Raw genomic sequence first — 13,276 nt, 5'->3', positions numbered from 1 at the left:
ACAGAAGGGGAAGTGGGTTAATAGATTTTGATAACCCTTCAAGTGGAACCCTTCTGATAAAGGGTTCCATCTGAAGCATTAGCTTGTCTTTCTCTTGACCCCTCCAACACGCCCCCTCTCCCCATGACCACTTCTCATTCCCAGGAACAACCTCTCAGTGAAGACATCAATGAAGAAATCTATTATCACCTTGGCATGTTAACACAGCCTATGACCATCTGAAGAAAAGAATTTTAAGATCACCTCAAACCCAGCACAAAGTTCATGGCCTCCCGGAGAGCAGGGATCTGGGAAGCGTTGTTACTGAGATATGGGAAGTGGTCCATATCTAAAAGTTCATTAATAAGAGAGGGAGGCAGAGGAGGCAAGGGAAAGACTGCAGTGCGCCCCATCCTCCTGCATCCTACATTAACAACCTGCAGCAGGCATTTCAAAGCACTGGAGAGGTAAAGGCAATTTTGTCTCCGCATAACTCTCCGAATCCACTGGCAGGATAAGGGAAATGACATTAGCCTCCTCTCCCAATCAAAACATTGTGGCCCTAATTAGCACAACGGGCAGGTCATGTTGTCACATGCTGACCACCATACACTCAAAACAGGTATTTTGTTCCAAACACTGTCACAGCAGGTGGGCAGAGGAATTGATTCAAAGAAGTTTTCAGAGCTTTCTTGAAAGGGTTCCATCCCCACTGATTCCTGGGATGCCTGGCTCATCACCACTCAAAATGGACAAGCAGCATTTGAGATGGCACTGAGAACCTCGAGACCCCTTGGTGAGAGCACACAGAGTGTACCATAAATGGGGAAAGTAGCTGCACTCTTGCTTGCCCCACTAAGCAGTCCCAGTCTCATCTGTGGTAGAGTCTGTGGGTCCCATATTGGTCTCAACAGCATTTCCACAGATCTGGAATTGGTGCAAGTCATCCTTGACTCTGAGGGAAGGTTTAACAGGACATGGGCCACAGAGGCTGTTTCCGTGCTGTATAACTATGACTCTATAAGTGCCTAAGAAGAGTTGGCACAATTTATTTCCGAGCAGCACACCCTGGGCTCTCAGTATAAACAAAATGTAATAAATCAGTTGAACAATGATGTATTGTACACTGGCATTCACAATGACAAATGTCTGAAGCTCCGTGCCCAGATTCCCCTGGCAATAAGTTGAAATAAAATGCCACAAGGTGGCAGTGTCTCTACATCCAAGAGGGAAACCACAACAAACTTACCTGACGCTTCAACGTTTTTCTTATTATTAATAGGAATCTCCACTGATATGGGTTTCTTTTTCCCAAGATTCATAAAACTACTCAGCTTCAGACCTGCAGTTTTGAGATCCCCAATGCTCGATTTCTTTTTCACTAGCCAGAAAAGAAAATACTCAAGTTAATGCAATCGTGAAAGGCCCCCAACTTCCTGTCCCCATTACCATTCTTTCTTTCAGCTGCACTGCCCAAAATCACATGTATATTTTTGAACCAGAGGAACAGAAGTTTACACAAATTTCATTCAATGCCTGTAACCCAAAAGTTAACATTCATAATGCTAACTCATGCACAGATAATCAACTCTTTATAGTTTTTGATCCACGTTATGAGGAAATAAAATACATAAGTTGTATATTTATATACAGATACATGTAAGGTATATTATATTATAATTTATACCTTACATATATATTATATTTGAGCAACTGCAAGGAACTACAATGCCCCTGAACATTTGCCCACCAACTTGGTGAATTGGAGTGTTGGCAGCTTCTATTGCAGCTAAAAATACACCAGCTGCTGATTTCCCTGAGCTTTCAGAGGTCATGGTGAGGAACTTTTGCCAAAACTCATGAGCAACTACAAGGAATTAAAATACGTAAGGTATATATTATATTATAATATAGCTACAGAGTTTATTATCTATGTTGGATTATGAATGTTAACTTTTTTATTTCGTGTATGTATTTTGTATAAAATATATTTTAAATAATGAAATAATGTAATTATAAATAAAATACAATTTTACACAAATAAATAAATACATAATACTGTCTAAGTGACTCTTGGGACATATTAATGCATGATAACACTTCAAATCATGATTCAATGATGCCCCTGAACATTTGCCCACCAGCTTGGTGAATTGGAGTGTTGGCAGCTTCTATCGCAGCTAAGAATACACCAGCTGCTGATTTCCCTGAGCTTTCAGAGGTCATGGTGAGGAACTTTTGCCAAAACTCATGAGCTCATGACTTGCTGATCTCTGAACATACACCAGGTTCTGAAGAGATGTAAATGTGCAATTTATCTAATAAATAGATTCATTACCCAGTTGTCCTTGAGTCTGTCATGATGGCCCTGAACCATCATTTGGCCAGTGTGCTCCCGTAATGCTGTTTGGTAATGAATTCTAGGATTTTGACCCAGTGATGACGAAGATACAATGTTTATCTGTCTCTTATCAGGAGAGCAATGAGGTAATAACATTCACTTGCTCCTGCTGCCCCTTCCTTCATGTCAGTGGGAACCACAGGTTTGGGAGATGCCTTGTTCTACACCTACCAAATACTGATGGTGGGTGGAAGGGTGTCAGCTGCAGATTGCATTGTTCTGGACGTTGTCAAGGTACAGGAGTACTGTTGGAGCTGTTCCTTTCCAGATCACCAGAGAATATTCTGTCATAACTCTGGGTTGTGCACTGTATGCAATGGATTGCCTTCGAGAGTCAAATTGTGAGCCATTTGCCATAGAATATTCAGCCTCTGATCTGCCTCTGTAGCTATATCATTTATGTGGTTAATTCAATCATGTTTTTGGGCAATGATAATTTCCAGTGAAGTACTTTACAATGATAATGTCACTGAATGTCAACTGGAAGTACATAGGCTCTGTCTTGGAGACTGGCATGACCTGCTACATATGTGGCATGAATATTAGTTATTATTTACATTGATGCCTCTTACAAATGATGAAATAGTTAACAAGGTCTATACTATAATTGTTCACTGGCCTCCTTGGTTAAATGCTTACAGCAGTAATATGCACTTCAGTTCTGGGCTTAAGCTCATGTATCTAGCTTCGGAGGAAAGCTGTAATTAGTTCTGAAGTCCCAGCAGAACCCAAAATGAATGAGTTGTTGCTGATTAAGTACCAATTTCATAATATCACTGATGACTTCTTCCACTACTTTGTTGATGATTGAGAGTGGGAGGTTGGTAAGTGGGTTTGGGATGGTGTTGAAAGCACACTGGGTCCATGCATCAGGATCTCATAGAAGCCCTGCGTAAGTGGCAGAAGGAGTGCACCACCTCACAGACTATCCTCCTGACTGCCTACATGGACCTCATCAACAACCTCAAAACTGGAGTGGAAACAACTCATCCTCAATCCTGAGGGACTGCCCAAGAAGAAGAGGTGCAGTGGATTTATCCTGGACTTGGGAATGGAGCATCTCTTTCAACCTTTTCAACATTGCTGGGTTGATGCCAGTGTTGTAATTTCAATGGAACAGCTTACCTAAAAGTCCCCAAATCTAAACATTTCTCTTTTCTCACTTTGAAATTATTTATGCTTGAACAAAGATTACTTAACAATATGGCCCTGTGTTCCTAATTAGTTGCTTTGCTGTAGAACTTGTAAACAATGCTAGAACACTGATAGTGATTCAAAGTTCAGTCTCTCTGATCGGTATGTTTGTTAGTACCTTAGATACTTTTTTTTACTATTCTGTATTTTCCTGCAACACTGAAGTAACATCATTGTTTTGAAAATAAAAAATAACAACGTTTACACTAAATTGATCATTTCTCAAACTACGGGAAGAAATCTAACACAAGTTGAGAAAATGAGACAAAGTAATACCATCTCAAGAAAACAGCCCACATCAGCTTTGAATGACTCTATAGTCAAGCTGCACCTTCAGTATCAGAGGCCACGATCTATGGTCACTGATATGAGATGACTTTTAAAGCCCCTTTTAAACCTGATCATGAAGCTTGAGTAAAACTCTTCTTACTACTTTTATTATTATTATGTCTCTTGCAGAGCTACACATGTCTACACAAAAGTGAGAGGTTCAAAGATTATCCTTAAAGTTGGATCAGCAAAATGTCTGTGAATTGTTTCCACAGGTCGCAGTGTCAGGGGCCAGTAAATACAGATTTAAGTTCATTAGAACCACCGATGTGATAAGGAAAAATTAATTCAAACAGCTGACATCTGGAATGCACTGCCTGAAAGGATGGTGGAAGTAGATTCAATGATAATTTTCAAAGGGGATTTAAAAAAAAATTGAAGAGGAAAGGTTTGCAACTTATGTGTAAAGAGTAACAAAGATGACTAACTGGATAATTCTTTCAAACAGCTGGCATACTGTATCACAATGGGCTGAATCACCTCCTCGTGCTCTGAATGAGCTCTTCATATCTGTCTCAATTCCATTAAGAATTATTTTAATGTGTAATTCTATTAATGTGACATGATGGGAAGAGTGCACTGCAAAGAAATTCAGTGAGGTAAATATTGACCAGTCGTCTTGTTCGGGGCAGATCCCTTGAGTTCGATCTGAATCACTGACGACAGGATCAGACCAGGGCCTGTCAGTATCTCCTCTATACACCTCTTCATAAACCAGGCAGAAACTTGGCACCATGCTACAAGTCAGTCATGTAAATTCTCTCTGAAAGTTATTGGTATGAAATGTTTCATTGTTCACATTGTACTTGGTTAAAGAACAACTTTGTGGATGATTCAAAATACAAGGGACAGATTTGGGATTGGAGCCATCCAATTTGACCCTAAACATGCTGGGTGATTGACAGTCTGCTTACTGGTTATGAGAACTTGCTAGGTCTGGGATGAAGACCAGGGTCAGGTCTGAACGTGAGGCAGGTCAATGATTACTTCCTTACTATGACACACTAGGGGACTGTTCAGCTCATCAGGTCTATCCCAGTTGCCTGCAGACCAACCTCACTACTGTCATTCTCTCTCTTCTTTCCTTGTAGCCCTGCAACTTATTCTTTCTCACCTGCCTATCAACTCCCCTTTGATTCTTTTGTCACAAACCTACACAAAGAGGTAATTTCCAAAAGCCAATTAACCAACCGGCAAGTCTTTGAAATGTGGGAGCAAACCAGAGCATTTGGGTTAATTGAGAGCACTTGCAAACTCCACACAGACAGAACCTGAGATCAGCATTGAACCCGAGTCCCTGAAGCTGTCAAGTAGCAGTACTGATGGTTGTACCACTGCAGTTGCTGCAATATAATTAAACTGAACATTTCCTGTGATCAGGGCCAAAATCTGTGATCGAGCTCGCTGACCAACACTGCAATTGGCTTCCCACCCTACATCTGACAGCCATCAGCTCACACCCCTTCCCCAGTAATAGAACTGCCCCCACTTGTGATTATAACATCCTTAGAAATTGAACTGAATTCTTCCTGCCTGAGGTCTCTTCCTCTCTCTTTCAATCCCTCCCCCATCTTTCCCTCCTTTTTGATCTCTCATTACGCCTACTTGACCTCGTAGGGTTTGAGCCTTTGAAGGGAGACTTCCAACATAAAGGCCATCTGCCCATGCGTGGGGAGTCCAATTAAAGGAGCCCTGAATTTAAATCCTGTGGGAAACACATTCTTCTGAGTTTTCACACTTCCCACAATCTCCCTACACTGATTGATCTCATCCGCAGGCACTGAGTTGGTGGATGTGAAGCTCAGATGAAATTCCATGGGGTTGTTGTTCCTACAGTCACTGAATCACTGAAATCTACAGAGCAGAAGAAAGCCATTCAACCCATCACATTCATCCTGAATGAAAAGAGCTTTCAAATGATTCAAACGTCCGTAACCCTGCATACCCAGTGCTCATCCTGGTACATTCTAAATGTCAAGAGGGTTTCCATCTTCACTGACATTTCAGCAGTAAGTTTCACTCTTGGGCGGAATCAGTTTTCCTCAACTCCCCCTAATCTTTCTATTAGTTTAAGTCTATGTCCCTTATTTCCTGACCTCCCTGCTGAGGGAAATGGTCCTTGTTAAACTAACCATCTGGACTTCTCATAATATTGTACACTGATTGTTGAACAAGGATCAAGGGGAGAGATTGCTGGGGCCCAGACAAAAGATTTTTGTGTCTTTAACCACAGGTGAGGTACTGGAAGACTGGAGGGTGGCTAATGCTGTGTCTTTATTTAAGAAGGGTTGCAAGGACAAGCCAGGGAACCACAGGCCAGTGAGCCTTACATCAATGGTGGGGAAGTTACTGGAGGAGATTCTGAGAGACAGGAAAGGCATTTGGAAAGGCAAAGAATGATTAGGGATACTTAACAAGGCTTCACACATGGGAAATCATGTCTCACAGGTCTGATAGAGTTTTTTTTTGAAGAGGTGGCCAAAAGCATTGACAAGGGCAGGGCAGTAGTTGTCTACATAGACTTGGCAAGGTTTTTGACAAGGTCCTGCATGGTTGGCCGGTCCAGAGGGTTAGATTACACGGGATCCAGGGTGAGCTAGCCAATTTTATACAATATTGGTTTGGTGGAAGGAGTCAGAGGGCGGTAGTGGAGGGTTGCTTTTCAGATTGGAGGCCTGTGACCAGTTACACGCAACAAGGATTGGTGTTGGGTGCCCTGCTGTTTGCTGTTTATATACAGTGTATATAAACGATTGGGATGAGAATGTAGGTGGCATGGTTAGTAAGTCTGCAGATGACACCAAAATTAGTGGTGTGGTGGACATTGAAGAAAGTTGTCCAAGGTTACAACAGGATCTAGATCAAGTGGGAATGGCAGATGGAATTTAACTCTGACAAGTGTGAAGTAATGCACTTTGGGAAGTTAAACCACAGTGAATGACAGAATGGGGAGCGTTGTAGAACAGAAAGACCTGGGGGCACAAGTACATAGTTCCCTGAAAGTGGTGACACAGGTAGACAAGGTGGTGAAGAAGGCGTATGGCATGCTTGCCTTCGTCGGATGGGGCACTGAATACAAGAGTTGGGACATTATGTTACAGTTGTCCAAGACGTTGGTGAGACCGCACCTGGAATATCGTGTGCAGTCGAGGGCTATGTGGGAGGGAAGGGTTAGATAGATCTTAGAGCAGGATAAAATGTCGGCACAACATTGTGGGCCAAAGGGCCTGTACTGTGCTGTAGTGTTCTATGTGCTATGTAGGAAAGATGTGATTAAACTGGAAAGGGTGCAGGAAAGATTCACAAGGATGTTGTCGGGACTGGAGGGCTTGAGATACAAGGAGGGACTGGATAGGCTGGGACAGTTTTCCCTGAGGGAAGGAGGCTGAGGAGTGACATCATTGAGATTTATAAAATCTTGAGGGGCATAGATAAGGTGGATGGTTACAGTCTTTTTCCCAGGGTAGGAGAGTCTAAAACTAGAGAGCATAGGTTTAAGGTGAGAGGGGAAAGATTTAAAGGAACCTGAGGGGCAAGTTTTTCACACAGAGGGTGCTGGGTATATGGAATGAGCTGCCAGAGGAAGTGGTAGAGGTGGCTACCATTAAAATGTTTAAAAGCCATTTGAACAGGTACATGGGCAGGAAAGGTTTAGAGGGATGTGGGCCAAATGCAGGCAAAAGGGACTAGCTCTGAAAGGCACCTTGGCCAGTATGTATGAGTAGGGTCAAAGGGCCTGTTTCTGTGCTGTATAACTCCTTGACAAAGACTCTATATCACAGGCAAAAGCATCAAGATTCTTCCTACATTTTGAGCAGAATAATTAAGATTGTAGGTAAGGTACATATCCCTTTTGGCAGTGAACACTGCTCTTTTACTTGCTTAATGTTAAATAAATATATCTGTTGGACTATAGTTAGACGCACATTTTAATGGCACACATTCAATCAAATTACCAAAAGAGAATTGGTCTTGTGGTGCCTGGGGAGTTATTCTGGTAAACGTAAATACACCAACAGGGCTTCTCTGTGAAAGTCTCACTAAATGTACTTGTGTATTGGGCAGGAAAATTAAACTGGTCTGCAGGGGATATGAGGTTTGTGCCTAGGGAGGACATTTATTATACAAGCCCCAAAAACCTAAAAGCATGCGTACAATGAAAAAACATCAATTAGCAAATCAGACAGGGAAACTGATGCTGGAGTTTACAGTGATGCAGAGAAACCTAGAGAATTTAATTATTTTTATTGGATGAAAATGTGACTGAGAGGAAACATGATCTGGATTTAAAATTACCAACGGTGTGGTAATTACCAATGGCAGTAGCCTATTTAACTTGGACTCTAAACAGGGAACAAGAGGATGAAAGTATAAAATTTAATGCGGCTTAAGTATTTCAAAAAATTTACAATATATTTTTCATATACATACAGAATAGAAAGAGGAGAAGGCCATTCGGCCCATCATGCCTGTTCTGCCACTCAATAATATTCATGCTTATCTTTTTGCTTTGTGATACTTTCCTGCACTAATTCCATATCCCTTGATTCCCTTAATACCAATGATCTCTTTCTCAAACATATTTAGTGATGGAGCCTCCAGAGCCCTTGGGTAGAGAATTCCAAAGATTCACCACCTTCTGGATGAACAAATGTCTTCTCATAGTGTGTTGAATAGCCCACCCTTACTATGAGACTGTGACTCCTTGCTCTCGACACCCCAGCGAGGGGAAACATCACCCTGCATCTATCATTCCAATGGATATATCATAGAACACAGAACAGTGCAGCACAGGAACGGGCCATTCGGCCCACTATGTCTGTGCCAACCATGAACCCAAAAGTAAAATAATTCCTTCTGCCTGTGCAGGGTCTATATCTCTCCATCCTCTGCCTGTTCATGTGCCTGTCTAAACGCCTCTTAAATCTTCAGGAAGAGATGGGAGCACATGGGCTGTGAGGTCCAGAGAGACATGTGCAGTGTTTTAGCCTCACCAGTTGGCCTTGACAGTGTTGGGATCAAAACCAGAGACAGTCAGAATGGGAAAACAATCATGGCTCAATATGGAAGCCAGCAGTTATATAGACATTGCACTGTAAAAAGGATCTGAGGTGTCAAATGTTTAATTTTGGGTCAAATTATGCTAAGGTTTGTCTTGACAAATTAAGTGAGATAAAATTTGCAATAGGGAAGAATAGATATTATCTACAGTTGGAGAATGGCAATGGGCCACATCACCTCTCCTGTACTGACAGTGGTTCATCACATCTAGTTTGAAAAGGACAAGAATGTCCCCATTCCTTTTGCTATATTTTATTAACTAGTGAACTCAATATACAACAGAACTGGAGACAATAAAAGACTACAGACAATGGAATCTGAAACAACAAGTAATCTGCTGGAGGAACTCAGCGGGTCAAGCAGCATCTGTGGTAGGAAAGGAATTGTTGACGTTCCGGGGTGAAACCCTGCATCAGAACTGGTGCAGGGTTTCGACCAGGAATATCAACAATTCCTTTCCCCTCATAGACGTTGCATGACCCGCTGAGTTCCTCCAGCAGATTGTTTGTTGATACAACAGAATTAATTGTATATGCTCACTTAATTAATAAACAATAGTGGGTAGAATTATATTAGCAGGGAAAAAGGTAATGCTTGGGCAGAGGAAACAGCTAAGTGCAATGGTTACGTCTATAACAGAGCCCACTCAAATCTCCTTCCATTTAAATTAATACATGGAAAATAGGGGTAGCTCCCATTATTGGTGCAGGATACAAGTTACATAGGTTCTTTCTGTGTGCTTACTGGGTTAATATTTTGCTTCCATGAAATACAGACAAAAATAAATTCTGTTAATTTATCTGATAGGAAAATCATGCCCTACCATCCTTGGTCTCAATAACATCATGGACAGATCCACCGTCGGTACTGTTCCCACTCTCTGATGCCCCTGAACACCGTTCTGAAGAATCCAGCTAAAATAAAGCACAAGACGGCAAAACCAACGTTATGTTTTTAAATGGCTATGGAACATCTCTTAGTAACAAGGTACTGACAGATATTTATTTATTTTTCAGGAGAACTGAACTAAATGCAAAGGTTGATAAGCTTCATTGGTGAAGCTTCCTGCACTGATACCAACCCCAATAATGAAGGGCTTTTTAGTTCAGCTTTACTTTCCATTTAAGTGTTACCTTCTGTTACTGAAACCCAATACGCTCTGCCATTGGAAGGGTACAGCAGTCTCAGTGGTAGCCATCTGCATGGTATTTGTTAACGGCCACCCAGACATGGGTGGGGGAAATGTTCTGAGGGAATGTTCTGGGAGAACTCTGGTTGAAAAAATTAAGGTGAGATATTTTTGCACTTTGGATGGGTGGATGTGGAGAAGCAGTTTCCTTTTGAGAGAATCTAGAACAAAGGGTCAATGTCTTAAAGTAAGTTTAGAGATGAGGCAAAACTTTCAGAAGGTTGTGGGCCACACCAGTGCAGTCATTTCAGTTTTCAGTCTATTGATGAAGACAGAGTCAGTGCATCCTGTGGAGGAAAGTGACCAGCAACATTTTTGGTTAAATAATTAAAACCATCAACCATAAAACCATCCATGTTTAACTGCACATGTGCAGAGGCCAGAAGTTGCTGTTGGATTCCACACCATTATAATGGGAGAGCTTTTACCCTCACTGCTGTTCTCTTTGCAAATTTGGGGCCATAATTCTTATAAATCTTTGGAGCTAAATTACAGAGAGAAAAATTGGATACCTGATTGAAAGGACTGCCTCAAAATTCACGTTGGCACCAAGTGTTAAGATAGAGCAGGACATTTGCCTCCTTTCAGGTTGTGTTATAACCCCAATGAAGTTTGCCATTTTAAGTGGGTCCAGTGTTGGACACAGCTGGCCTCAGCCATGGGACATCAATGTGTGCATGGAAATCCTAGAGTTGCAGACTCTGTTGTGGGGAAGTCTCAGCAGATTAATAGGACCACTGACATTTTACTGTCCACTCTGGGTCATTATATCCAATGTGCAGGCTGTCCCTGGGTTCCAAACTTCTAACACATGAACGAGCTCCCGTAATACTATTAAATTCAGAAGTCTAACATACATACATACGTTCTTATGAATGGCAGAACTAGTTTCTTCTCTCTCTCCACTTCAACTGTTCTTTCTTATCAGTCCTATGTGCTTTTGATGCCACTCATTACAATACTGTGGAGGTGAGGTTACCAAAACGGCTTAAGGACATCTGTAAAAATGGAACCTGTTCATTACCTGGGGCGGCCTGTACATGTTTCCATTTCAAGGTTCTTGGCATTGGTAGAATGATGTTGAGAGGTGAATTGACAGTAACTGCCACAAATATTGCATCAATCTTCAGAATCCAGCCAACCTTCAGGTCTGCCCACCCACTGCTCAGTGGGCACTCAGGTCCAGGCTGGGTGGCAACTATCTATCTGTGTGCCATCTACTTTCAACTTGCAACCTTTATATCCAGCTTCCTTGGAAGCCCGCTCCTTTAGTTAGCAGGATATAGGGCCAGTCTTCCTCTGCACAGGAAGTCCCATTGACAGCATTGTGATCATGAGCAGATAGTCTTTTTTTTATAAAATAAATGTTGGTTGAGAAATATTCTCTTCAACCCCAGGGATATCTCCATTGTCCTGCTTCAAAGTGGTGTCATGACATTTTTGGATCTAAATTAAAGCCCTGGTCTATCTATTCCAAAAGGTGGTACCTCTAACAGTGCAGACCTCCCTCAGAAACTGCTACCTGCCAACCGGTGTGCCAACTTAAGCATAACGCTTCACGGCGCCAGCAACCTGGGTTCAATGCCGGCCACTGTCTGTAAGGAGTTTGTACGTTCTCCCTGTGTCTGCGTGGGTTTCCTCCAGGTGCTCCAGCGACACTTGCGGGCTGCCCCCAGAACACTCTACCCAAAAGGATGCATTTCACTGTGTGTTTTGATGTACATGTGACTAATAAAGATATCTTTTCTCTGGGACGGGACTTAAACATGGAATTGTCTCACTCAGGGATTACAACCAAATGAACCACAAGTGCTGCACCTGTAGTTCCAATAGGTTTAAGGTCAGCACAGAGGTGCACAGATGCCTGTCTGGTTCACTTTTGTTCTTCAGGGAAAGAAATCTGCCATCCTTCCCCAGTCTGCCATATATGTGAGTCCAGACCCATCCGTGTGGTTGACTCTTAACTGCCCCCATAATTCAGGATAAAACACGATGACAGCCTTGCCAATGCTACCTACAACCCATTAGCAGTGAATTAAAAAAAGCGATAAAAGCACTTGCTATATATAAACCTTGAGCAGAGCAAAAACGCTTTGTGAGATGGTTCACTGTTCAGAAGTCACTTCTTTGGGCTTATGTTTGAGAGGATGTTTTTAGTGCAGTTTGTAAGTGGAAACTGATTTTCTTCTATACCTCCTTACTGAACTGTTGCCTCCTTAACCAGATCTCTCCTGAGACATTAGCAGCATGTTGTGTGGGCTGTAGGCTCTGGTGGAAAAATACTTGTTGGTTAGTTTTCTTCTTTGTTAATGCAGCCTTATAATATGTTCCCCTCTCACGGTCTCTTCCTCTTGACCCCCTCTGTTACCATTATAAGAACAAATACAGGAAAAACATGGTATATTCTTTTAAATGGAGCATAAAAGACTTCTTTGCTTAAACTGCTGAGAGAAGCTACTCAGTTATATAGGTTAGGGAAGGCCTTTCTAATTGGTTCAGTCAAAATGGAGTCTTAGTTTAAGATTATAGAGTTTGAAAGCTTGTTGATATTACTACTTGTTAGAAAAAAAGTCATACAGATAACAAGGCTCATCTAGAAACAATAAGCATCTAGATGAGCACTTAAATCTGCTAGACATTAAAGGTTACAGGCCAAGTGCTGGAAGATGGGATTAACAAGGATGGGTGCCTAATGTCCTGTTTCCGCGCTGTATGACTCTAAGACAAGCCTGTTTTTCCCAGGTCATTTGTTTTTGTTTCTTTCCTTGTAGGGGCTCAAGGAGTAATGGGAAATGTGGGTCAACTCTGCATCAACCCTGTCAAGAGAATCCCTTATGTTTCATTAGGATTGCCTCTCATTCATCTAAAATAGAGGGAGTACGATTACATTTTTCAGTCATAAGACAATCAGCAGTCCTAGGAGTCAATCCAGTGAATCTTCTCTGAAATCCCTCCAGTATAATTATACCTCTCATTGAGTCTTTCCCAAAGTAAAGAGATCAACATTGTAGGCAGTGTTTCAGGTGTGCTGTCACTAGAGTTCGAAACAGTTGCAATAATACTTGTTTACTTTTGTGTGCCAATTCTTCTTGCAATAAGGACCAAAATTCCATTTACTTTTC

General features: G+C 41.8%; 1 protein-coding gene across 2 annotated transcripts in view; it reads right to left on the bottom strand.

Annotated features, from left to right (window-relative positions):
- afap1l2 (actin filament associated protein 1-like 2) overlaps positions 1–13,276 on the bottom strand; it is a 202,893-nt gene that overhangs the window by 21,323 nt on the left and 168,294 nt on the right. For both annotated transcript variants that reach the window (XM_052027737.1, XM_052027738.1), the window contains 2 exons: positions 9,789–9,879; positions 1,229–1,360 (listed from right to left, as the gene is read on the bottom strand). In XM_052027737.1, coding sequence (XP_051883697.1) covers positions 1,229–1,360; positions 9,789–9,879 — 223 coding nt within the window. The remainder of the gene's footprint in view (positions 1–1,228; positions 1,361–9,788; positions 9,880–13,276) is intronic.

This window comes from Pristis pectinata, chromosome 12 (genome assembly GCF_009764475.1).
Source record: "Pristis pectinata isolate sPriPec2 chromosome 12, sPriPec2.1.pri, whole genome shotgun sequence".
NCBI lineage: Eukaryota > Metazoa > Chordata > Chondrichthyes > Rhinopristiformes > Pristidae > Pristis > Pristis pectinata.
The sequence above is the reverse complement of the archived record's forward strand: the minus strand, read 5'-3'. Positions and strand labels throughout refer to the sequence as shown.